General features: G+C 35.5%; 1 protein-coding gene across 1 annotated transcript in view; it reads left to right on the forward strand.

Annotated features, from left to right (window-relative positions):
- LOC124630693 (general odorant-binding protein 70) overlaps positions 1 to 24,925 on the forward strand; it is a 37,216-nt gene that overhangs the window by 1,602 nt on the left and 10,689 nt on the right. The window contains exon 2 of the mRNA XM_047164657.1: positions 16,690 to 16,783. Within this exon, the coding sequence (XP_047020613.1) occupies positions 16,690 to 16,783 (94 nt within the window). The remainder of the gene's footprint in view (positions 1 to 16,689; positions 16,784 to 24,925) is intronic.

The raw sequence follows: 24,925 nt of genomic DNA on the forward strand, positions 1-24,925 counted from the left end.
ACTGAATTAAGACTTTCGTTTTTAACAATTTTGTTATACTACCTATGTCATCATCAAGAGTCAGTAAAATATACATAATGGACGACAGATCTATACAATAAAATATTTATTAAAGATATTTATGGAAAACAAATCTGGATAGTCCGAACTCAATTTATGAAACTGGAGCAATGTAAAAAACTGCACTTTTTTTTGGTGACATTCTTATTTTTTTTTATTTGTCTTAATTTTGAGATTATCAAAGGTGACATTCTTAATTTGAAAACATTTTTGTCTTAACTTTTTAAATTGTCGAAGAAGGTTTAAGGCATTATTACCTATTTAAAAATACATTTATTAACATTTAGTGACCTACGTAGATTTAACAACATGCCAGCTTGCTCTAGTTTCTATGTCGGCCTTGAGTATTGAATGTAACTCGTCATACTGGTGGACACTACTTATTATAACAAGCGACACAATATTAAATAGGTCCAACGTAGGTATATATTTTTTTCCTTATCGAAGTTTCAAATCCTGTTAGGTAGGTAGGTACTAACTGAAAAGTGACCTTATTTTTTACTTTCAGTTTGTACAAGGAAATGACTGCTCTAAATATATATTAGTCTGCATAGCAATAAGAACATATAAGACAATATTCTATAATTCCAATAAATGTTATACTTAACCTGACTGGTTAGATACGGAAATTTTAACGTTATTAATATTATAAAGATTTTTTTTTTATATGTAGACAAAACATATTTTATCTCTTCAAATCGCGTTTTAGATTGACGAGGGATTTATGTCATGGTTTTACCAAAGGGAATCAACTTCCCGAAGGCAGATTTTGTTTCATTATTTATCATTAGCTAAGATTCCAAAGTGTTATCAAAATCCATTTATACATACGCGTTTATATTATTGACTAATGTAGGTAAATCAATTATGCAGTCATTTGGCATATACTTTTAGACACAACTCTTCTTTATTAAGTCATTTTGTCGAGCAGGACAAAAACCACTCCTTCCCAATGTCCACTTGTCTCTTGCGCTTAGTTCTATCTCATATTATTGTCATTATATCGAAAACAAGTGAGTGAGTCATTCACAATCACAACAATACATATTCAATGACAGATACCTAAGTACCTACATAGCATACCTTGATCTTAAATACCTAAGGCTGTAGCTTAAACGTACTTAACTAGAATAAACCTTGAATTACATCTATACCTACTTCTATATTCAATCATGCTTAGGTATATTCTGTCCCGCGAGGTTGAATAAATTGTCTTGTTTTCGTGCTCAAATGAAAAGTTCCTGGTTAAATAAGTCTTCGTCGTAAGTATAGTTTGTTTTGTCTAAAAAAAATTTGGTCAATAATGTGGGAAAATAAAAAATACTAAAGTCTAATGAACGTTTTTTCGATCCAATTATATTCTAGTTACAGCAGCTAAGTCCGAAGTAACTATTTTAGTAATCTGTGATAATACTAAAGTTTTACCCACGAAGACACCCACATTCTCACAAATAAACGTTTAATAATGAATTCAAAACAATACACAACTTGAGTATTCAAATGAAATCACAGACCCGTTTAATTGGCTATGAAACTGAAGGAAACTCATAACGCAACAAAACGTATGTAAGGTACCTACAGCGTTGGCCAACGCAGGTGTCATCAACAATTGGTGCGTGCAAATAGTAGAAAGTACAGTCAACGGACTATAAACGTTATGGCATATGCTAATTATGGCATTATGGCACCGTCAATTATTGCCAAAGCAATTATAGACGCAAGCGATAAGCAAGCAATCTAATACTTAAAGTACACTGTAAACTTTTAGATGGCCGTCAGTTTGTTCGGGTTTATAAATCAGGATCAGGGGCCCGATTCTCCTAATTTTACTTAAGCGACATACGATTCACGTTCGACTCGGTTCGACTGAGATCCAATCCCGACTCGATTACGGCTGAAGTGTATGTGGCATTCCGCTATTTTTTCTTTGAAATAAACGTTTTTATTCTGTCATTCAATAATGAATCATTTTGTCTGCGGTCATCTGATTTACGATTGCAAAATGATTGCACAGAAAACTACCGTATAGACCAAAATCACCAAAATAGCAGACCAATCGCAAACCAATCGAATATCATTGGAATACGATTGGTCTTATATTAGTAGCAGAATGTCCGATAAGGTTAAAACTGCTATTGCGATTCAATTTCTATTCGATTTTGACAATATTAACTTAGGAGAAGGGCCCCAGGTATTTGGTCCGTATCAGACCGACAAAAAACTTTGACTGAATAAACGATTTTCCAACCATCGGCCAACTGTCGGCGGACTGTTTAGTCTGCAGTATGCTCTTACAGCAATCCGATGATACAGATACAATTGTAAGAAAGTAATGCATTTTGACATGCTTTCACGCCAACCGGATTAACCGGTTGCGATAATTTTCGTAATGGCTCAGTATCCGACTTTCTTGGTCACGATGGATTTAGTAAAAATAATGCTTTTGTTTTATGGAACATGATTTAAATGTAAATTGAAAAAGACGAAGGGTTAAATTCAAAATATTCGATAAGAAAGTTATGTGTAAGGAAACAAATGCTCCGAAACGCAAGACAAAGTTTTGTTTTGTATGAAGGATGCAACTGACAAAGGTGGAATTTTGTATGAGCCCTATGTCCTATATGTCCTATTTGATATTCGTTTTAAAATAGATGTAAATAATGAGATAATGGGAATCTATATCCGCTGTAATTTCTGTGAGTATTTAGATTTTACGATTGATGCAATTATATTCCATCAAAACTAATTTGAGTTAATCGGCGTTAATAAAGTCATCAATTGAAATTGACCAAAAATAAGCACTTATACCGAAACTTGATCATGTTCTTGAATGTTAATTAGGATCTCCCCTTCACTACATGTGTGTCGTAAGAAAAAGGTGACTTCTGAAAGTAGGTACTTACACCAACCTAACAGATAGACAAAGTTACTAATTCTATGATTAATGATTTAGAAGAAACTACAATAAGCATGATCGCACAAATTAACTTGATACTTAAATAATTAACAATCATTTTCAAATGCCTACTCATTCTCACTGTACAATCTGCGTCACAAACTTTTAAAAGTCAATCTAACCAAAATCACATCATTTCTTACGTGTCAGAGAAAAGTGCCCGCCACTTTCCAATTAACGTCAAAATTCTATCATTAGGTAGGTACTCACCGGTTATACATACATTGACGGCTCAATTTTTATCCACGCTAAGTTCTTCTTAATAACTTCCGTATCAAATAATAGTTTTAAAAAAACTAAAAAACACGCTTTTTATAGAAAACCGAACTAAAAAATAGAAAATAAATTTAAATTAAGAAAATAGTGTTCAAAATTTCAATGAATATAAATTAACAATAGTGTGAATACAAAAAATATATTTAAAAAAAAGCGTGGGGTGCTTTTTAAGGTATTATCGAAATGAAAATCACTCTACTCATATCTGTCAATAAAATATTTATAACTATTGACACCATGCACCCCACGCTTTTTTTTTAATATATTTTTTGTATTCACACTATTATTAATTTATATTCATTGAAATTTTGAACACTATTTTCTTAATTTAAATTTATTTTCTAATTTTTAGTTCGGTTTTCTATAAAAAGCGTGTTTTTTAGTTTTTTTAAAACTATTATTTATTTTCTACTTTTTAGTTTTTTTGTTTAAAGCTTTTCAGTGATACGAATAGTTATCACTATCCATACAAGTGGGAAGTTCTCATCAATACAAAGAATATAAGTCCAAACGAGGTATTTTACATATTCAGTTGTAGAGTTCCCTCGTCTTTCTCTGGTCTCCATCATCAGGTCAGCTCCCAACCTTCACTGTTGCAAAGGTCTTGTCAATACAAATAATTTAAGCCCAAACACGAGGTAGTTTACATATTCAGTTGTCGAGATCCCTCGACTTTCTCTGGTCTCCATCATCAGGTCAGCTCCAAACCTTCACTGTTGCATAGGTCTTGTCAATACAAATAATTTAAGCCCAAACACGAGGTAGTTTACATATTCAGTTGTCGAGTTCCCTCGACTTTCTCTGGTCTCCATCATCAGGTCAGCTCCAAACCTTCACTGTTGCATAGGTCTTGTCAATACAAATAATTTAAGCCCAAACACGAGGTAGTTCACATATTCAGTTGTCGAGTTCCCTGGACCCTCTCTGGTCTCCATCATCAGGTCAGCTCCAAATCTTCACAGTTGAATAGTGCTTTTAGACGTACACCTGAGTGTCAAGTTTTTACCCTATGTATGCCTACAACTTTCGAAGGTTGCCCTCGATTTCTCAGGTTTCCATCATCAGATCCTGACCTGATGACTATGGGACCAACTGGCAGCTATTTCGAGTCGAACAAAAAAAGAATCACGTAAATCGGTCTATAAACCTCGGAGTAATCGATGTGTATGTGTAACCTCCTCCTTTTTGGGAAGTCGGTTAAAAATGGAATAATTTTATCAAATTAGTGTATTGTCATCGGTCCTCAATAAATCTACAAAGTTTGAACGAAATCTGGCCGTTTAAAGTGGGTCAAAATCGCGCCCAAAGAAGTCGGTTACAAACATAAAAACATACAGGTGAAGCTAATAAAAAGCGTGTAAAAATACCTCAGTTTGTAAACTAATTGAGAGATTTCCCTTTAAAAAGTTCGACGTACGATTACATAAGGAGGTTGCTCTGATGCCGGCTGGCCTCCTTAGCCATGTAATCTGCGCCAACCAACCAACCAGCCAACCAACGAATCAATTACATTACACCACAGACTAGAAAAGTACAGAAATTTCGAACAATTTGTGAATTATTTTGATTAAGCACTTACCTTCATTCAATAGAAACTCTAATTCTGTTAAAAAATTACAATCATAATTGTGATGTATGAAATCGTTTAACTACTTACATAGATCTGTGTAAAATTGTAACTGAGGTTGATGTTATGCTATCGATGAACATTATTATTGGTTCAAATAAATAAAACAGAACAGTGATTGTTCTATGATTATTCGTTAATTATATTATATTTTTATAAGGCTTTCAAATTGCCATATTCGAAGAACTTTGTGTTCACAATGTTTTAGTTCCACTTAACATCGAGATGGAACTTATTAAGTAATTTCCTGTGATGAACACCGGCGGTGTGACATCTCTGACATAACGAGACGATTGTCAACAGCATTAAATATCTATAAAATTAATGAGCGTTTAACAAAGATTTGTATGCGATTTCCAGGTTATTATTTACTTGTTTTATTAAGGGAAATTATTGGATTATTACGTTCTTGAACCTGTGTATATGTGAATCTGCAAAGCCTTGTTCAGAATACCCATAATATAAAACTTAAAATGACAGTTGAAGTATACTGTACACAGTGAATCGTATAACGTTGGACAAATAATTACTGTAGCGGTATAATTACGGAGATCGGTATTTGTATCGATTAAAAAAACTAATAAATATAAATATCAGTACTTACACATGGGTATGCCGCTAGGTCAGATAATATCCTGATACCCAACAGGCTAACAGGCCACGTGCCACTATCCTTCAAACAAATCCAGACTAATAGGGTACCTAGAAACTGCAAAGGTCGTCATAGTCAGACCCAGTCACTTGTCATTCCTTATCAAATGGTAGACGGTGACGACTATAAAAAATGTAGGATGTACATCAAAATGTAGGTCACATAGACCATGTTCTATTTTTTTGCAACGTACATGATTGATCCTTAATAAGAGAACTTTTTCCACGGAATCGGGGTTAATCTTTTTCTCAGATTTATTTTTTCAGGTTTTACTGTTTGCTCCATTTTGACTTCAAAATTGAAAATACAATCATCTTCCACTGCAACTGCCTCCGATGTTTAATGTACCACGAGCATATTTCTAATACTTCAAATCCCTACCAAAATATTATTCAAATACCTTTTGTGACAGAGCTTAGTTTTAAAAATTGCTCATAAGGCCGTCATTGGAGCCCACACAATGCCTTATAAAGCGCTCAGATAGTCTACTTAGCAAGGCCGCGCCCACTCGTTCCGAGGTGACTGATTCACATACGTCTTTTGTTAAAGAATTCACTTCAAAATGTTATCTTGAATTTGACTATAACTTGGGAATTGCAGGCTGTTGATGGATGACTGTTAACTCTTGCATTGAAGCCGCAAACAAAGAGGCGTACATATAAGAAACATTAATTGCATCCATACTAAAGGCTAAAATAAAAGATCATGTTAATAAAAACTGAATTCATGCTGCATGTATTTTTCGGCCTCGACTTCATAAAAGGCAAGGCAGATGTTTTTGAGAACGGAGGTATCAATACACATAGTTAGTTAATTTAAATTCTGATAAAAGTTAGGTTTATTAAAGGAGTCCTAATTTGCCTTGAGTAAGCTTCTAGAAGCGAATCGTCGTACTTGACTGCACTATCGGTGGTCACGGAAAATTTTGCAAGAGACAATGTTTCGATTCGTGCAGTATAAGTTGCACATAGTAAGTGCATTGCGACGACCAGCATACTTATTATTTTTGAAACATCCTGTACAGTTTGTGAAACTGAAAATAAGTTGTGTATTCTAGAAATATAACAAAACATCTCTTGCAAAAGAAGAATGTTACAGATTTGTTACGAGACCAAATTGTTTGATGTAAACATTTTTTTTAGACAAGAATAACGGTTGTATGTAATTTTTTTTTTATATATTTTAATTTTTTTTTTTTTTTATCGGAAATATTTTTTTATTGATGAAGCTTGTTAAATTTTTTTATTAATTACAATACTAATATTTACAATACATATTTACAATTAATAATTTTATTTACAATTATATTTTAATTATATATTAAAAGCTAGAGGTCAAGTGGCACCAAACAGTAAATATGAAGTAAACCACTAAATAATATGTGTCAATCTATTTAAAGATGAAAGATTGATTACTAAACCACAAGCATCTTTACAGAAATCCATAAACACAGCTATACTACGATGTTCTACCAGTTATATAAGCAGTGGTTCAGAGCGTTGAAGCAAGATTCTAGTTGGACCTATTGGCTAAGAACAGAGTTCATCTTGCATCATAGACTGCATAGTTATACCGACTTGGTCAATTAGGTACGCAGTACTGGCGATACTAGATACTTTAATCTAAATGATATAGATACTAGTTTTTAAATTAAGCTGGTACCTATAAATTAATGTCAATTGTAATCATAAGGACATTAAAGCGACGAATTGGTAAACAATAATTCCATAACCGGCACGCGCATCTAAGGCGCCAAAAGGGGTCGGAGCGTCTGAGCGGGGCGAGGATAACAATACGCGCGCTAGCTTATAACTAAAAGTCGTAAGCGACAAAATGGTTTTGTAATTTTATTATTTAGAAATGATAATTTGATAAAAATTCCTTCTACAATTTTAAAGATTATGTATATACTCAACTACTAAAAAAGTTAAGAGGCTTAAATCGGTCCCGTTTGCCCATAATATGTGAATCTCTTTTTAAAAAGAGGTATGTTTGATATATTTTTCTCTGTTATAAAAGTTACCTAATCATGTTTTGAAGTCTAACAAAATAAGGTTTTTATCATGAACTTTCAGGTAACCAAGTTGTATTTTGATCCGTTTTGTATTTACTGAGAAAAATTGAGATCCTTGGCGCCAAAATTTCCAATTCGTCCTCTTAACGCTCAATCCTTCTCCGTGTGAGAGGAGGCCTGTGCCCAGCAGTGGGACGATAATAAATAATAGTTTAAAAAAACTAAAGACACGCTTTTTATAGAAAAATGAACGAAAAAATAGAAAATAAATTTTAATGAATTTAAATTAAGAAAACAGTGTTAAAAATTTCAATGAATATAAATTAATAATAGTGTGAATACAAAAAAATATATTTAAAAAAAAGCGTGGGGTGCATGGTGTCAATAGTTATAAATATTTTATTGACAGATAATGAGTACAGTGATTTTCATTTCGATAATATCTTAAAAAGCACCCCACGCTTTTTTTAAATATTTTTTTTTGTATTCACACTATTATTAATTTATATTCATTGAAATTTTTAACACTGTTTTCTTAATTTAAATTCATTAAAATTTATTTTCTATTTTTTCGTTCATTTTTCTATAAAAAGCGTGTCTTTAGTTTTTTTAAACTATTATTTATTTTCTAATTTTTAGTTTGTTTTAAAACTATTATTTGTTTTGTAGAATTAAAATTCTCTTTAGTATACAAAAATTTGTCAATATTAGAGAAAACGGCTAAAGATAATTATTGGAAATAAAAATTAACACCGAGTCCTGCCTTATCGACTGAAGAGAAAAATTCTAGAAAATTCTAATTAATTTTCTTACCTTATCGACTATAGATGAAAATTATATAAATTAACAAAAATCATATTTTGCAAATTGAAAAGCCTAGAAGTCGGTGTCTAATGGATGTTACTAAGTTAATTTTGCCACCGACTTCTAGGCCGATGCACCTAAAATTAGTTTTTTTTTTGCTTTTTAGTGTTTTGGGAAGTCGGTTTAATTTTTTTGTAAAAAGGTTATTTATTTAAAGCTTTTCAGTGATACGAATAGTTGTCACTATCCATACAAGTGGGAAGTTCTCATCAATACAAAGAATATAAGTCCAAACGAGGTATTTTACATATTCAGTTGTCGAGTTCCCTCGACTTTCTCTGGTCTCCATCATCAGGTCAGCTCCAAACCTTCACTGTTGCATAGGTCTTGTCAATACGAATAATTTAAGCCCAAACACGAGGTAGTTTACATATTCAGTTGTCGAGTTCCCTCGACTTTCTCTGGTCTCCATCATCAGGTAAGCTCCAAACCTTCACTGTTGCAAAGGTCTTGTCAATACAAATAATTTAAGCCCAAACACGAGGTAGTTTACGTATTCAGTTGTCGAGTTCCCTCGACCCTCTCTGGTCTCCATCATCAGGTCAGCTCCAAATCTTCACAGTTGAATAGTGCTTTTAGGCGTACACCTGAGTGTCAAGTTTTTACCCTGTGTATGCCTACAACTTTCGATGGTTGCCCTCGATTTCTCAGGGTTTCCATCATCAGATCCTGACCTGATGACTATGGGACCAACTGGCAGCTATTCCGAGTCGAACAAAAAAAGAATCACGTAAATCGGTCTATAAACCTCGGAGTAATCGATGTGTATGTGTAACCTCCTCCTTTTTGGGAAGTCGGTTAAAAATGGAATAATTTTATCAAATTAGTGTATTGTCATCGGTCCTCAATAAATCTACAAAGTTTGAACGAAATCTGGCCGTTTAAAGTGGGTCAAAATCGCGCCCAAAGAAGTCGGTTACAAACCTACAAACATACAGGTGAAGCTAATAAAAAGCGTGTAAAAAAAGGCTGTAACAGACAGACATAAGGACAGAGGTATGATAGTTATATCTTCGCTAGGTGACGAATTTAATGAGGCAAATGTCATAGTTGAATGCACACACGAAAATAAATGAATAGAATAGAATAATGTTTATTGTACAACGGCAGGACAATACAAACAAATATCAAATAAGATGCTCAATGATCTGACATAAATGATAAACAGAAAAATAAAGCTGAAAATAAATAAGATGATTTAACCGAAATTGGGTATTGAATATCGTTTAGCAACTGAACAATTCATATGATTCCATTAAAACATCCTTCCATTCATCTGGACTGAATCATCATCTCCCGGGCCTTTTCCCAACTATGTTGGGTTCGGCTTCCATTCGTACATTCGGATGCAGCTAAGTACCAGTGCGAGGAGCGACTGCCTATCTGGCCTCCTCATCCCAGTTACCCGGGTAACCCGCAATACCCCCTGGTAAGACTGGTTATCAGACTTACTGGCTTCTGACTACCCGTAACGACTGCCAAAAATGTTCAGTGACAGTCGGGACCTACAGTTTAACAGCTTACTATAAATAGCATCTTGACCGATAGTAAACAGTATCAAGTATCAAATCAGTCATGCAAATCACACAAGGTTATGTCACTACCTCGCGTGAAAGATAATTGCACACTGATCAACTTTTCCCTCGATTCCCGGATTCGAATTAAAACTTTCCAACGATAGCATATAAGTAGTTCTACTTATGTTGTAAAACGGTAAAGCAATTGCTATCGTTCATAAGTGCTTGTTAAGGCCTAAAAGAAAAAAATATTGACTCTGACTTTAACAGTAGTCGCAGTAGTTTTGATTCCTGGGTCGGGTGGAAATCGCTCCTTGAGTTTTAAAAACTTTCAAAGATCAACCCGGACTTTGCTTAGTGACGGTGTTACAGTCTCTTGCCCGGAATGGCACGTAAAGCAGTTACACGTACCTCAGTAGCATTAACTACTATTTCACGTCAGAAGCCATCAGGCCGATTTGAGAAAACTCTAAGGCTGGCAATACACGGACCGCTTGAAGCAGTCAGGGGCGACAGCTTGAAGCTGTCGACTGCACACAGTGAACTGCAGAGTTCGAGGCACGGACTGCTCGAGCAGTTGCAACTGATTCGGGCGGTCGACAGCTTGAAGCTGTTACCCCTTACTGCTTCAAGCGGCCCGTGCATTGCCGGCCTATCACTAGGGCTTGCTAGGTGAATAAACCTGCAGCTCACTCTATAAGAAGAACTTGGCAGCATTCATGACCTTAACTTTCTACGCTTTGGTACGTATAAGTGTTTCTGATTAAACCAGTAGTCGTCTATGTCTTAAGATTTCACATCGACTTATCGCCTACGGTCTATTATTGCCTTGGATAAGTGTTGATGGTCATGTTATAAAAATTGTACTATTTATCAGCATGTATCATTGGTTCTGTAATAAGTGGTGTTAAGGTAACCTACTAAGTTAATTTATCTGGCCATGTCTAATATATAATTTTAATGCAAGGTGAATCATTTAGTTTATATTTCAAGACATTTTTTAAGACCGTTGTTAAGTATCATGGTTGCATAAATACTTATGCCAGTTAACGGCATAAAAATATTTTTTTAAAATATTATCTAATAGAAAACAATAGTTTGCATAAAATTCTTTTAATATCATCATAATCATATTTCTCACAATATCCATTAAGATTTTGACAAAGATCTGTATCCATTCATAACCGCATTCTCACGGTTAGCATACAACGCTCACTATTACCAGTTTACCACCAATCATATTTATGTTTACTATGTGATGCAATTGTAGGAGCTCGGCTAAATAATAGCCGGGTTAAGCAATGCTTTGCGCAGTCAGGCCGGTCCGTGGATGGGTTGCCGTCTTGTCATGACGAATTCTTTCTTATTTCAGAAGGCACATTAAATTGGAGGGTCCCGGCTGTCGTTTGAACATCATTGGTGGTCGTTACGGGTTGCCAGAAAGTCTGAGATTTTGAGTTGCCCGGGAAACTGGGTTGTGGAGATCTGATAGGCAGTCGCTTCATGTAAAACACTGGATCTCAGCGGCATGAGGTTAGAATAGGAGCCGAGGCCAATGTATAAGGGAAAAAGCTAGACATATTATGCAATAATTAGCTAACCCTATATCCTAAACTCCTCATCATATTTCTAACAATTACAAAACATCCTATTTGCATACTATCCGTTATAATTATGGTAGTACTCTTTTACTTGGTGAAGCAACTTATTTCTGCCAGCCATTTGGCGTCTATCTTACGAAAGTAGCGTTGCAATAAAAATGACATTTCTTTCGAAATTAGGACTGTTGCTATGGATTGATATGTTGAGTCCTGGTTGTTTAGAAATACGTCGAGTGATAATATTAGGTCCAAGGTTGAATAAGTTAGCATGATTTGATTTCAAGTATGTTTGTATTTGGTAAGAACACCCGATTTGGAGTACTTAAGTACCTACTTAAGTTTCATGCATTTAAATAGACATTAACCGAATTATTTATTATAAGTATCATTGGTGGCCTTACACTTAATTTTTGGTGGCCTTAATTTATGCATTAAAGCAACACCAGACTCAATGTGGTATTCATTCTGTTTCACCTAAGTTAGTTTTCAAAACGACACAACTTAGCAAAAATACACCTAGCTAGTCACTAGAACATTAACGCTGATTGAGTAACAAATAACAACAAATACTTAAAACACATGATTTATTTCGCCTTCATAAATAACAGTTTCGCACCAATAGTTATTAAGTGACATTGATAACTTCATAGTGTGACGGACCTACAACTATATAGTTATATTATTATTTGCAATGTCGGATGTACTTACAATACGACACTGAAAATTCCACTCTAATAATTTCTGTATGTCAAAATAAAATGCTATGTAAGCACCTACACTCTTTTTATTGGTACTCTAGCTATTTGGATTTAAAAGCATGGCAACAGCGAATACCTACTTAGAGGATTTTACATTTTCATTTGAAAGACCTGTAGGTACCGTAAAAGATCGAATATATAGAAAAAAATGTTTTATTTATTTACAAATAACTTTTTACAATATCTTAACTTAATAATAAATACACACATCAAAAGTGTCTAGGGATCAAGCATTTTTATGCGGATTTCTTGAGATTGAGATGTGGCTTTGTAATAAATTTATGATTTTATAAATTTATATGGATCCTTTTTGGTGCATTTCATAATTTGAATCAGGAACTGTGAATCAAATTCGAGTAAAAGATGAAAATCAGCTGTCAATATTTTCCCTATAAACACATACAACGCATTGAAGACATTATTAGTGCTACTGTTTCCCTACTACTGATTAAAACCAACGTTATTATGGAGCGGCGACGTCATTTAAGCAGGGAAGAAATGCTCAGAGCCGTGGGAATGATAGAAGCTGGTTCCCGGCAACGTACTGTGGCTTTAGCTCTGAATACAAGTCAGAGTGTTATCAGTCGACTTTGGACACGTTACCGAAGCACTGGTACCGTAGCTGAGCGCCATGGAGGACGGTATCGCTGCACCACACGGAGACAAGACCGATACATTCAAATCTTAACTCGAAGAGCTCCAACAATAACCGCCATGATGTTAGCCGTGAGGCTTCATCACTCTTCAGGGAACTTAATTAGCGACCAAACAGTCAGAAACCGCTTGCATGAAGTGAACCTTCATTCCCGAAGACCGCTACGGGTACCACCTATAGCAATGCACAATCGTAGGATTCGATATCAATGGGCTCTTGAACACAGAAATTGGGCAGAAGAACAATGGCGTTTCGTGTGCTTTTCTGATGAGTCTCGTTTTGGTATGAGACCGGATACAAGACGTATACGACACTGGAGAACCCCTGGACGCCAACAGCGATTAAAATCCTGCCAGGAAGTCCATCCTTATAGTGGTGGAACCATCATGGTATGGGCGGGTATTTGGATCGGCGGAAGAACTGAGTTGATTTGGATCAGAAGCAACCTCAACGCTCAAATTTATGCTGAGACGATTGTATCAGACGTCATCGTTCCTCTACAAGTGCAAATCGGTCCCTTATTTCAGTTAATGCATGATAATGCACGACCGCACACCGCAAGAGTTGTAAGACAGACTCTCGCGGCAGCTAACATCAATGTCCTGCCCTGGCCTGCTCAGTCGCCAGACTTGAACCCGATTGAGCATGCATGGGATATGCTACAGAGAAGAGCTCTGCCGAATATGGAGGGTATCCAGTCGCAAGAAGACCTTTTTTTGTTGTTGCAACGAACATGGGCGGCCATTCCACATCGTGATTTGGATGAACTCATTTTGAGTATGCCAAACCGATGTTCTTGTGTTGTTAGTGTTCGCGGTAGAAACACGGATTATTAATTGTTTAAGTTACCCAATAAACTTTTAAAGAAAACTGTTATTTCAGTCTTTTTTTTCGAACTTTTGTGTTAGTGTTTCAAATGTCAAAAATCCCTTTATTAGGAAAATGGCAAATTTCTTTATTAGTGCAAAGGTGACTTGGTTTATCGTTACTGTGACAAACGAAAACACTTTATTTGATGAATCCTTAAAGAAAATTTTAATTAATATCAATCAGGAGAAAAGTTATTGCAAAAATATATGTTGATCCCTAGACACTTTTGATGTGTGTATATATACAACATAAAACTAACTTATATACACTAAAAGCAATTATAAAATGGCATCAAAAAACTCCTCATCGCTGCCCACCGGGAGTGTACCCAAGAGGCTGGCAGCATTGCCACGTTGGATGGCAATGCTTAATTTTTGACCAAAATAAAAACCAGCCTTTGGGTCACTTGAAGTGTCAGCAAGTCGCTTTGACAGATCTTTAAAAAGCAGATGAGCACTTGGACCCCACGGCCCGAGGGTTTCAACCCCAAACGGCTCAAAGGTATAGTTACCAACCAGGGTGCTATATTTGCGCCGTTTGAGGTTCTCTGCAGCCGCAGCAGCGGAACCAGCACATTGTGCCGAGCTAGGAAGGTGGGATGGTGCAAGAGTATCGACACAGGTCGCGTCCCATACTAAAGACCTACCCATCTTCCACGGTAATAACGACATACCGTCTGGTCTCTTGCCATCGTCGCGTGCCAGCCCACTGGGTTCTAGTATGGCTGGAACGCCTACGGCAACAAGAGCGCGACGGATTATGTCATTGATATTCGCATGCCGTGCAAAACGTCCCGCGCTGCGGCTGCACGACAAGCCGTGGTGTCCAAGGCTGCTGACAGCTTCACCACAGTGGCAGCGGTGAGGAGAGCAGCACGGAGCACCCAAACGCAAGCAAACAGCAAGCCGGAAAGTGGTGTCGTCAAACAAGGTGCCTATGTTTGACGACGGAAGTGCCAGAAGCCATAGACCCGACTTCCATTCGCCCACAGCCAGAAGGCGCGCTCGCTCCGCAGAAGAAATTGACGTATTTATCAGATTATTCCGTATAACTCTGCAGAGCGGCTCATCCCACTGTCTCTGGGAGGACGGGTTGACGGGTGGATCAGTATTCGAAAAAAATTGTAAAATATCTTTTATCAGGCTATGATTTTACTGTATTTGATGTCTTTGCCAATGCATACACAATCCTAAAAAAATATAATAAAAACTACCTATTTACCTTATGATGCAACTACCGCCCACTGCACATAAAACGGTACTCCCACATAGGATATCCTTGACACCACGCAACGGCTAAACAAATGGTCATTCGATACCCGATTACTATGATCTATTGTTTTCCAATTCCTCAAACAATAGACAACATTTTAGGTCGTTTTGTAACTTTATGGCACAGGCGTGTCTAATCTTCCTTGTCACAGACAAATTTCTATAGCGTGTAAAATACTGCTATGTTAAGTAGGTCCAAAGTTAAAGGTAAATATGCCAGACTGATTAATTTTGTTTGGATTTCATCAGAATAATACCTTTGTAGCCAGAAGCCTTACTGATAACCAGTCTTACTTACGCCATTAGGTACTCAGAAGAAAAATGCTAGGAATATTATGAAAAAACATATCCTGATGATCCTTATATTGTCAAAATTAAACATGACTTCAAAACCCTTTTTGGCAGTCAGGTAAAAACAGTTCCACGTTAATTTGTGCGTGCTCCAACACTATGCATTAAAGCCTTGACTTTCTAGCATTGAACATGTGAAAGTGTAACAAAACATATGAAGTTTCTTTGTTTCACTTAGATGCATACGTAGATGATCTTTACTCATGCGAGTTTAAAATATAGTACCGTTTCCCCAAGACCTATCGTGGAACATCTTTATTTTACTATTCAGGTATATATAATAACTTATATCCTATCTTTCTTTTTACTAAAAAGCAAGCTACAAAACCAGGAAAATTATTTCATCTTTTCTTTGGTATATTACTGCCTCTCCGTCATCCATATTCCTACTTACCATAACTTTTTGGAGCATTTGTTTTACACTTTACCCACTACACCATTCATATACCAACTACACACTATTTTGTCCCTTACAACATCTACCCACAAAATAGAAACTGTAGGTAACATCACCATCAAAAGTGCGTATAAACAAAACAGCGGAATTCAACTTGCATAGAAACAATAGAAGCAAGATTTTCTGCCACAATTGTAGTGTCAGGAGAAAGTGCATAGTTCCCATGCGTAGGTAGGTACGTTAACAAGTGTAGGTACGCAAGACAACGGTTACCTACGATTTGTATGACAGGTGTTAACATTTTGCTGTTGTCTGTACATGCGGAACGAGGTAACGTAACAGGCTTTTGACGTACACAATGACTCATTTGTAGTTTGTGTGATGATATTTGTAAGTTCCTGGTAAGGATTATTGCTATACCTAAGTAGGTAATAGGTTTTGTTACTGATTCTTTAGAGTAGGTTTTCAATTGCAATTGGCAATCTAAAGCTGGTATATTTTTGACGTCAAGATGTTTAAATCAAATTGATAAGCTAGCCTTCTATGATAAATATTAATAGAGCTAAATTAAAAATCTCAGAAATATTTTGATTAAGTGAACATGTGACATTTAAACACAGCAACAATATAACAAGTTTAACTAATGTGACCTTAAAACTAAGAATAACAATAACATTCGTTTTAATTGACGAAGTTCTCAATCTAGACTATAATATGCACGTATGTACCTAATTTATTTTTTACCAACTTCACAAAAAGGAGGAGGTTCTCAATGCATCAGGATCTTCGATATTAAAAAACTTTTTCTTGCTATTTTCAGGAGTCGCGATGCCGCAACCCGCCTACGGCTCCTCAGAAGATAGAACGAGTCATAACTCTGTGTCAGGATGAAATCAAACTGTCCATACTAAGAGGTGAGACAGTCATTAATACTATAATAGGCTGCCTTATTTGCCTACACATGTTTCCTTATAAACAAGACGCATTAAATGTACCGTGGTCCCTCATTCATTAGGTATTTATTGTCGTGTGAGATCGAGTAAAAACAAAGGTATTTGATGAAAAGAATAGTGCCATATACTATACGTAACATGGTTTCAAAGTAATGCACACACGACATGTAAAACAAGAGACAATGAAACATACTTATTACTACAGATTTCTTATAATATTCACTAAAAAATACCAATTAATGCTACTAAGGAGATTTTCACTCGTACCAGCACGTACTATTAACCATTAAAAATTATAATGGTTAATAGTGGGTAATGGAATGTATTATAATTTATAATACATTCCATAAATTCCATGTAATATATAAATAAAGTGATAAATTAACGCAACTAGTCAGTCAAACTAGGGCGTTGTCCAAAAATCTTCTTCTTTCGTGTCCAAGATTAAAAGACACTGATGTTTGTTACTCCTTCCTAACCTAGTGAAAACATGTGAACGAAACCATAGCTCGCATTTAAACGCGACAACGCCATCTAGTTATGTTTTCGGAACTACAACTCTGCGGGAGGCATGACTAGTAATGAAGAAATTATTCCATAGCTAGCAAAACGGCTTCATATATCAGGTATATACGAAAGTTTTCCTCGTGAATCCTTCTACTTGCCTATAGATGAAAACTATAAGAAAATCCGAACCTTTGTTTATCAATAATCGCGCACAGGCGGAAAACTTTGTGTCAATTATTTTTACTCCATTCGAGTCGGTAATTTAATCTTTATAATCTTTTTAAAAGGTACATTTTAAACAATTAAGCTTTTGCTTGAATTCAAGTTCAATTTATAGTTATTATTGTATTTATATTCATTTTTAGCTAAATAATTTTTAATCTGAGTTTCAACATATAAAATCACATGAATGTAGTACCTATATGTTACTGATAAACAAAAAAATAAACTCATTCCAAATGAAACCTTGTGTATACAGCAGTCGTAACATTTAAAGCTTCGACGTAATGTAAGTGAAGGGGAAGATCAGCGATCGTAATACCGAAGTTTAATCGAGCAGCTCTTATGGCATCGGTATGGCTTGAATATGGAATCGATTTTACGGGATCTAAGGATCTTTGACGGTCACGATTTACTTAGGCAATCTGTTATTTGATAAATGTCTGTCTCATTTAATTCAGCAGATATCAAAACATTTTATTACAACAAAAAACAATTTTGAGGCTTCAAATATCAGACTTGGTTAATACTGTAGCCTATTTTGTAGAATACAAAACGGAAATTTTTGTAATGTAATGTCCACTATGTTATCCTACCGGTAAAACTTAATGAAAGTTTGCAATTTTTTTATGTGGATGGGTTTAGTGATAAATAAAATTAAATAATCTGTCACTAACATATTACTTAATTTTATTTATGTAATTCACACAGACACACACTTCCTTTACATTCATGACCTGTAGTAGATCCAAACTGCTATCAAAACTCGATCAGCTGCGGTCACGCGTTGTCAAGGTCGTCGCATGCGCAGTGAAAGTAAACGCTCACTATAATGTAACGAGACGCACTCGACACACTCTGGTACCTACATTTGTATGGCTTTATTATGTGCTTATTTGAGTAATAAAATTAAAAAAAATAGAGGATAAAAGTATTTAGAAAAATATAAAATAATTATTTTACAGTGAGTTTAATTTTTCATGTTCTTATTTACTATCTACCTAATGTTCATATTTACATAATTACTTGCATTGCCATTGACCTTGTTTTCAAAATCTAACATCGACTGTAAGGTTTATTTTTAATCTTATTCACTCAGATCAAAGAAATAGGCTTATTCAAAACAATCGCTTACTGACGAATACATTTAAAAATCATTATGCAAATAACAATTATGAACAGAAAAAGTTAAGTACTTAATTAGATAAATACTTTTTTCGGTTTGCGTACAATTTACTTTAATACCAAAATAATAATAAATATTTTTTTTTCTCTTAAATTACAGTATTAAGAACATTACAATGGAAGTTGCTTTTTTCAGAGAATGGTGTCTGCTGGTTACCCCTGAGTTATAGAAAATAAATACGAGATAAGCGTAGATTTTCATTTATGTTAAATAAAATAAATGTCGTTGACCGAGCAGAATATGTGCAAGATAAATACAAATTAGGATCACGCATGCAATCGTAAATGCAACAAAAATAAGAAAGAGTAATTTAAAACAAACTTTCTATTTCTACTTATTTTCTGTTCAGAATTTGAATGCCTTTTTGTGCAACTAGCTTGCCGAATGCTAATTATTAAGTTCAGTTAGAGAACAGCTGATAATACCTACATTGTGTTGTTATGTGACCTCGGTTTTAGTTGTTATGTCTGTGTTAAAATATTTTGTAGGTCTTATAACACCTACAAAAGATCTGATAACTTATGGTACTATGGTATACTCTGGTTATTTTGTTAGGTCGAACATTTTGCTGACTTGAAGAATAATAAAGTTTGAAAAAGTTTGAAGCTAGGTATACATATTTAGGTCCATTATTTCACCAACAACAATACATCAATTTAACAGTTTATTTTTTAAATAGTTATTTTAAGAAAATAACTATAAATAGTTATGTTGTCGGTGCATTTTGGCCTAGTATCTCTAAAAGTGGTTCACATCAAAAAGATCAATCATCCTCCGAGCCTTTTCCCAACTATATTGGGGTCGGCTTATCAAAAAGATCAATGAGCTTGGTAATTTCCATCTCGTCTGTTCCAATTTTTATGGATATCATTTCATGACGTGTTCTAAACAAAATCTATAGGTACCTAAAATATAAGTTATATGATCTAAATTAAATTGGTCACTGAACCAATTAATACATTTTATTTAAATGATAATAAGCTAATACATAAAATTAACATTAACATTCAACAGAAGATCGACTGCAAATAAATTCGAACACCAGTGACCTTATCTGAAATTATCGGATGTGTTATAAAGGTTATATTTTCAAGATCACCTTTGTGCAGGTTTTTTTTCATACGCTCTAAAGTGTTCTATATAGTTCTCTGAATAGCGTGCTATAAGATGTTTAGGCACGTAGATCACGAAACATTTAAACAGGAACTTAAAAAGCACTCAGTCAATACTTCCTTGATCATAAGCGTAATATTTAAAGCGCCAAAAGCGCCTAAATTCAATACTAGCGATTTTTCGCAGTTTCATCCACGTCCTCGGAAAAGTTCTTCCCGGTGCCGAATAAAATATCTATAGCCTATGTCACACGAAAATACTGTAGCTTTCCAACAGTGAAAAATATGTTAATTCAGTTAAGAAGTTTCGGAGCCTTTAGGATACGAACCGATAAATAAAAATATGTTTCTTATTTATATTTGTTAAGATTCATTCAGTCTCATAAAGATGAAGCATCAATATTAAGCTCTAGCATGTTCATAAAGACAAAACAACAATATTAAATACAACATAAATGTCAGTCAATGTTTAACAACAAGTAAAACATATTGAGGTTAACTTACCATAACGGTTTTTGACAATAATCTTCAACACCATACTTGAAGTGTCCTCGATGGATATGTAAAGGCAAGTGTTTGGAAAAACAACAGCGATGAAAAAGTTAGTACTTAGTCCAAAATGCAAATACGCTAAATTATGTACCTAAATAGTTAGTGTGCCCTAAAAGAGATAGCCGAAGTTAATTAAATTACTGAGGTTTGTAGCTTTTGTACTTCCCAAAGCCAGCAATGATGAACAGTTATAGCACAAAATACCTACACATGGCAATATCAGTATTATAAAATTTTCTGTCTAAAGAAAAGTCTATTGCAAATATAATATTTTTATTCCAATTTTATTTAAAGTCGTGGTGGCCTAGTGGGCAAAGAACCAACCTCTCGAGTATGAGGGCGCGGGTTCGATTCCAGGTCAGGCAAGTACCAATGCAACTTTTCTAAGTTTGTATGTACTTTCTAAGTATATCTTAGACACCAATTACTGTGTTTCGGATGGCACGTTAAACTGTAGGTCCCGGCTGTCATTGAACATCCTTGGCAGTCGTTACGGGTAGTCAGAAGCCAGTAAGTCTGACACCAGTCTAACCAAGGGGTATCGGGTTGCCCGGGCAACTGGGTGGGGGGGTCAGATAGGCAGTCGCTTCTTGTAAAGCACTGGTACTCAGTTGAATCCGGTTAGACTGGAAGCCGACCCCAACATGATTGGGAAAAGGCTCGGATGATGATTCAAATTTTATTTAGAGACTTATGAAATATATCTGAGATGATGATGACGAAAATATTCTTGTGTTAATCTACCTACTTCTCATATACCTAGGTACCTACAAAAGTTTCAATCTTAAAACTTCATATATCTTCACCCAACGAAACTGCGTGGGCACGTCTCTTATAAGGAAGGTTACCACTAACTGTACAGCCTGAGATCATTTTCTGACTCACATGTACATTTTGTAAAATATAACCACACTTAAGTACCTAATATTGACTACTTTTATGACGTTTTGTCTTCGAAAACACTTGAACACTAAAGCCTGAATTCACCAACAAAATAAACGTCAGTTTTCTTAAAACGACTGTTTCTCGTACTACACACATCAAAAGTGTCTAGGGATCAACATATATTTTTGCAATAACTTTTCTCCTGATTGATATTAATTAAAATTTTCTTTAAGGATTCATCAAATAAAGTGTTTTCGTTTGTCACAGTAACGATAAACCAAGTCACCTTTGCACTAATAAAGAAATTTGCCATTTTCCTAATAAAGGGATTTTTGACATTTGAAACACTAACACAAAAGTTCGAAAAAAAAGACTGAAATAACAGTTTTCTTTAAAAGTTTATTGGGTAACTTAAACAATTAATAATCCGTGTTTCTACCGCGAACACTAACAACACAAGAACATCGGTTTGGCATACTCAAAATGAGTTCATCCAAATCACGATGTGGAATGGCCGCCCATGTTCGTTGCAACAACAAAAAAAGGTCTTCTTGCGACTGGATACCCTCCATATTCGGCAGAGCTCTTCTCTGTAGCATATCCCATGCATGCTCAATCGGGTTCAAGTCTGGCGACTGAGCAGGCCAGGGCAGGACATTGATGTTAGCTGCCGCGAGAGTCTGTCTTACAACTCTTGCGGTGTGCGGTCGTGCATTATCATGCATTAACTGAAATAAGGGACCGATTTGCACTTGTAGAGGAACGATGACGTCTGATACAATCGTCTCAGCATAAATTTGAGCGTTGAGGTTGCTTCTGATCCAAATCAACTCAGTTCTTCCGCCGATCCAAATACCCGCCCATACCATGATGGTTCCACCACTATAAGGATGGACTTCCTGGCAGGATTTTAATCGCTGTTGGCGTCCAGGGGTTCTCCAGTGTCGTATACGTCTTGTATCCGGTCTCATACCAAAACGAGACTCATCAGAAAAGCACACGAAACGCCATTGTTCTTCTGCCCAATTTCTGTGTTCAAGAGCCCATTGATATCGAATCCTACGATTGTGCATTGCTATAGGTGGTACCCGTAGCGGTCTTCGGGAATGAAGGTTCACTTCATGCAAGCGGTTTCTGACTGTTTGGTCGCTAATTAAGTTCCCTGAAGAGTGATGAAGCCTCACGGCTAACATCATGGCGGTTATTGTTGGAGCTCTTCGAGTTAAGATTTGAATGTATCGGTCTTGTCTCCGTGTGGTGCAGCGATACCGTCCTCCATGGCGCTCAGCTACGGTACCAGTGCTTCGGTAACGTGTCCAAAGTCGACTGATAACACTCTGACTTGTATTCAGAGCTAAAGCCACAGTACGTTGCCGGGAACCAGCTTCTATCATTCCCACGGCTCTGAGCATTTCTTCCCTGCTTAAATGACGTCGCCGCTCCATAATAACGTTGGTTTTAATCAGTAGTAGGGAAACAGTAGCACTAATAATGTCTTCAATGCGTTGTATGTGTTTATAGGGAAAATATTGACAGCTGATTTTCATCTTTTACTCGAATTTGATTCACAGTTCCTGATTCAAATTATGAAATGCACCAAAAAGGATCCATATAAATTTATAAAATCATAAATTTATTACAAAGCCACATCTCAATCTCAAGAAATCCGCATAAAAATGCTTGATCCCTAGACACTTTTGATGTGTGTATTTTCAAAGTAAACCGTTGTTTTAAGAAAAACGGCTGTTTATGTGGTCGGTGAACTTGGCTTTAGAGATCAGTTTGTTCAAGAATGAATATTGAGAAGTAATGGAGACGTTAGTACACAATGCCAATGGTAATTTATGCTTGCTAATTTTGTACGTGACAGTTACCTTTGTTTTCTCGGTGTATGTTCTAGTTGGGAGTAGACAAAAAAGTATGGTATTTACATATTTTTAAGAAGACAATATTACTTACTACTGAAGCAAAGAATAGAAAGATGCAAATTGTGCCAGTTTCTTGGAATAGAGTATTCTCTCAACAGTGCCGGCTTTAACTCTGCTAGCGCCCTGGGCGAGATTTCTACGGCGCCCTCATTCATAACCATACGAAAAACAGAGACATATGTAGTTACCGATTGCGCGAGCGAAGCGAGCGCGAATTCTTTTTTTACAGTTAACAAGTCAAAGCAAAAATTACCTAAAATGTAAAAATTAAAACGAAATTTTTTGTTATATTTTAGAACTCAAAACAAAAATTACTTAAAATGTAGCCCAAACGTAGATAACTCTTTGTTGGTGTTGGCGCCTATGAATTAAAATTTTGGGACTTAAAGTAGTACCATAAATAGAAACTAGAAGTTACTTTCTTATTAATAAAAGGACTTAAAAACGACGCTACCTTTTTGCTAGGGTAGACAAAAAAATGTTGAAAATTAAAAACAACTATAAAGTGAAGCAAGCCCGAAAAAGCTTTTTTGAAATTTGGATCACTAAAAGTCCTTAACATATATAGCCGCGAGCGAAGGGAGCGCGAATTTTTTTGAGTATTGGGACATTAAATCAAAAGAAGCTATATGTGAAAAAAAATTTAAGTGTAGAGTAAAGAAACCGCGAGCGAAGCGAGCACGAAAATTTTTGAGTTTTGGGACATAAAAGTCTCTAACGCGCCCGGCATTGTATGACAATACATTAATTTGATTGAAATATCTTGGTCCAGGAGCGTACCGCGGCGCCCGGGTTATTCGCACACCCTGCACCATAGGTTAAGGCGGCCCTGATTCTATCCATACATTTGGATACAGTTCTTGTAAGCTGCGATCTTTGATGAAATTTAAAACAAAAATAGGAGTAAAATTCTGATCAAGGATTGGTTGAGGGCGCCTGCGACACATATACTAAAATAAATAAAGTATTAAAACAACTTATTTATATATACAAGTAGAATGTATTTTAGCTAATTAAAACACCACATTATTATTCTGAACATACGCCACTAAAATGTCGCAAGTTTTCTGAACTGATTGGGCGGAGGTCACACACGACTGACTGCCCAAAAATGGTGCGATGGTCGTTCAAACCACTCTTACGGTACACTGGACATTTTCACATTATTTCGTCTTATTAGCGTATAATTAGCTTGTGTAATACACCCTTAATATTGTGTTATTAACATTTCCCAAATCCCGGTCAGGGTATGAAAAAGAATGCCATAATGGAAATAAACTGCTTTTTTTCTTTTTCTTAAAATTGTTACATTTTGTTTTATGCAACCTTTTTGACAAAACCTGTTGCTTTTATTTTCCTGGTTGCTATAGGTAGGTACCTAGTTTATTTTAGTTCAAAGATTAATTTTGATTGAATAAGAATTGATATTTTTCAGCATCTTAACTAAAATAAACACGGAACGCATATTTAAATGTGTATCAATATTTATTTAACTTTGACTTTCATCCACTTACATACTCATTAATACTTAAATTAGCATTCGTACATCTAATATTTATGCTTTAGTAAAAGGCACTTCCTTTTTTAAAAGGCCCGTAATCGTTTTTTTTTTATTTATGGGTCAGGCCATATTTAATAAGAACATACTCAAGACATACCTATTTTAGTTCATTCAAATACTAGGTATATCATAAATAACAGTCCTTCAAAGACC

Source organism: Helicoverpa zea, chromosome 5 (genome assembly GCF_022581195.2).
Source record: "Helicoverpa zea isolate HzStark_Cry1AcR chromosome 5, ilHelZeax1.1, whole genome shotgun sequence".
Classification (NCBI taxonomy): Eukaryota; Metazoa; Arthropoda; class Insecta; order Lepidoptera; family Noctuidae; genus Helicoverpa; species Helicoverpa zea.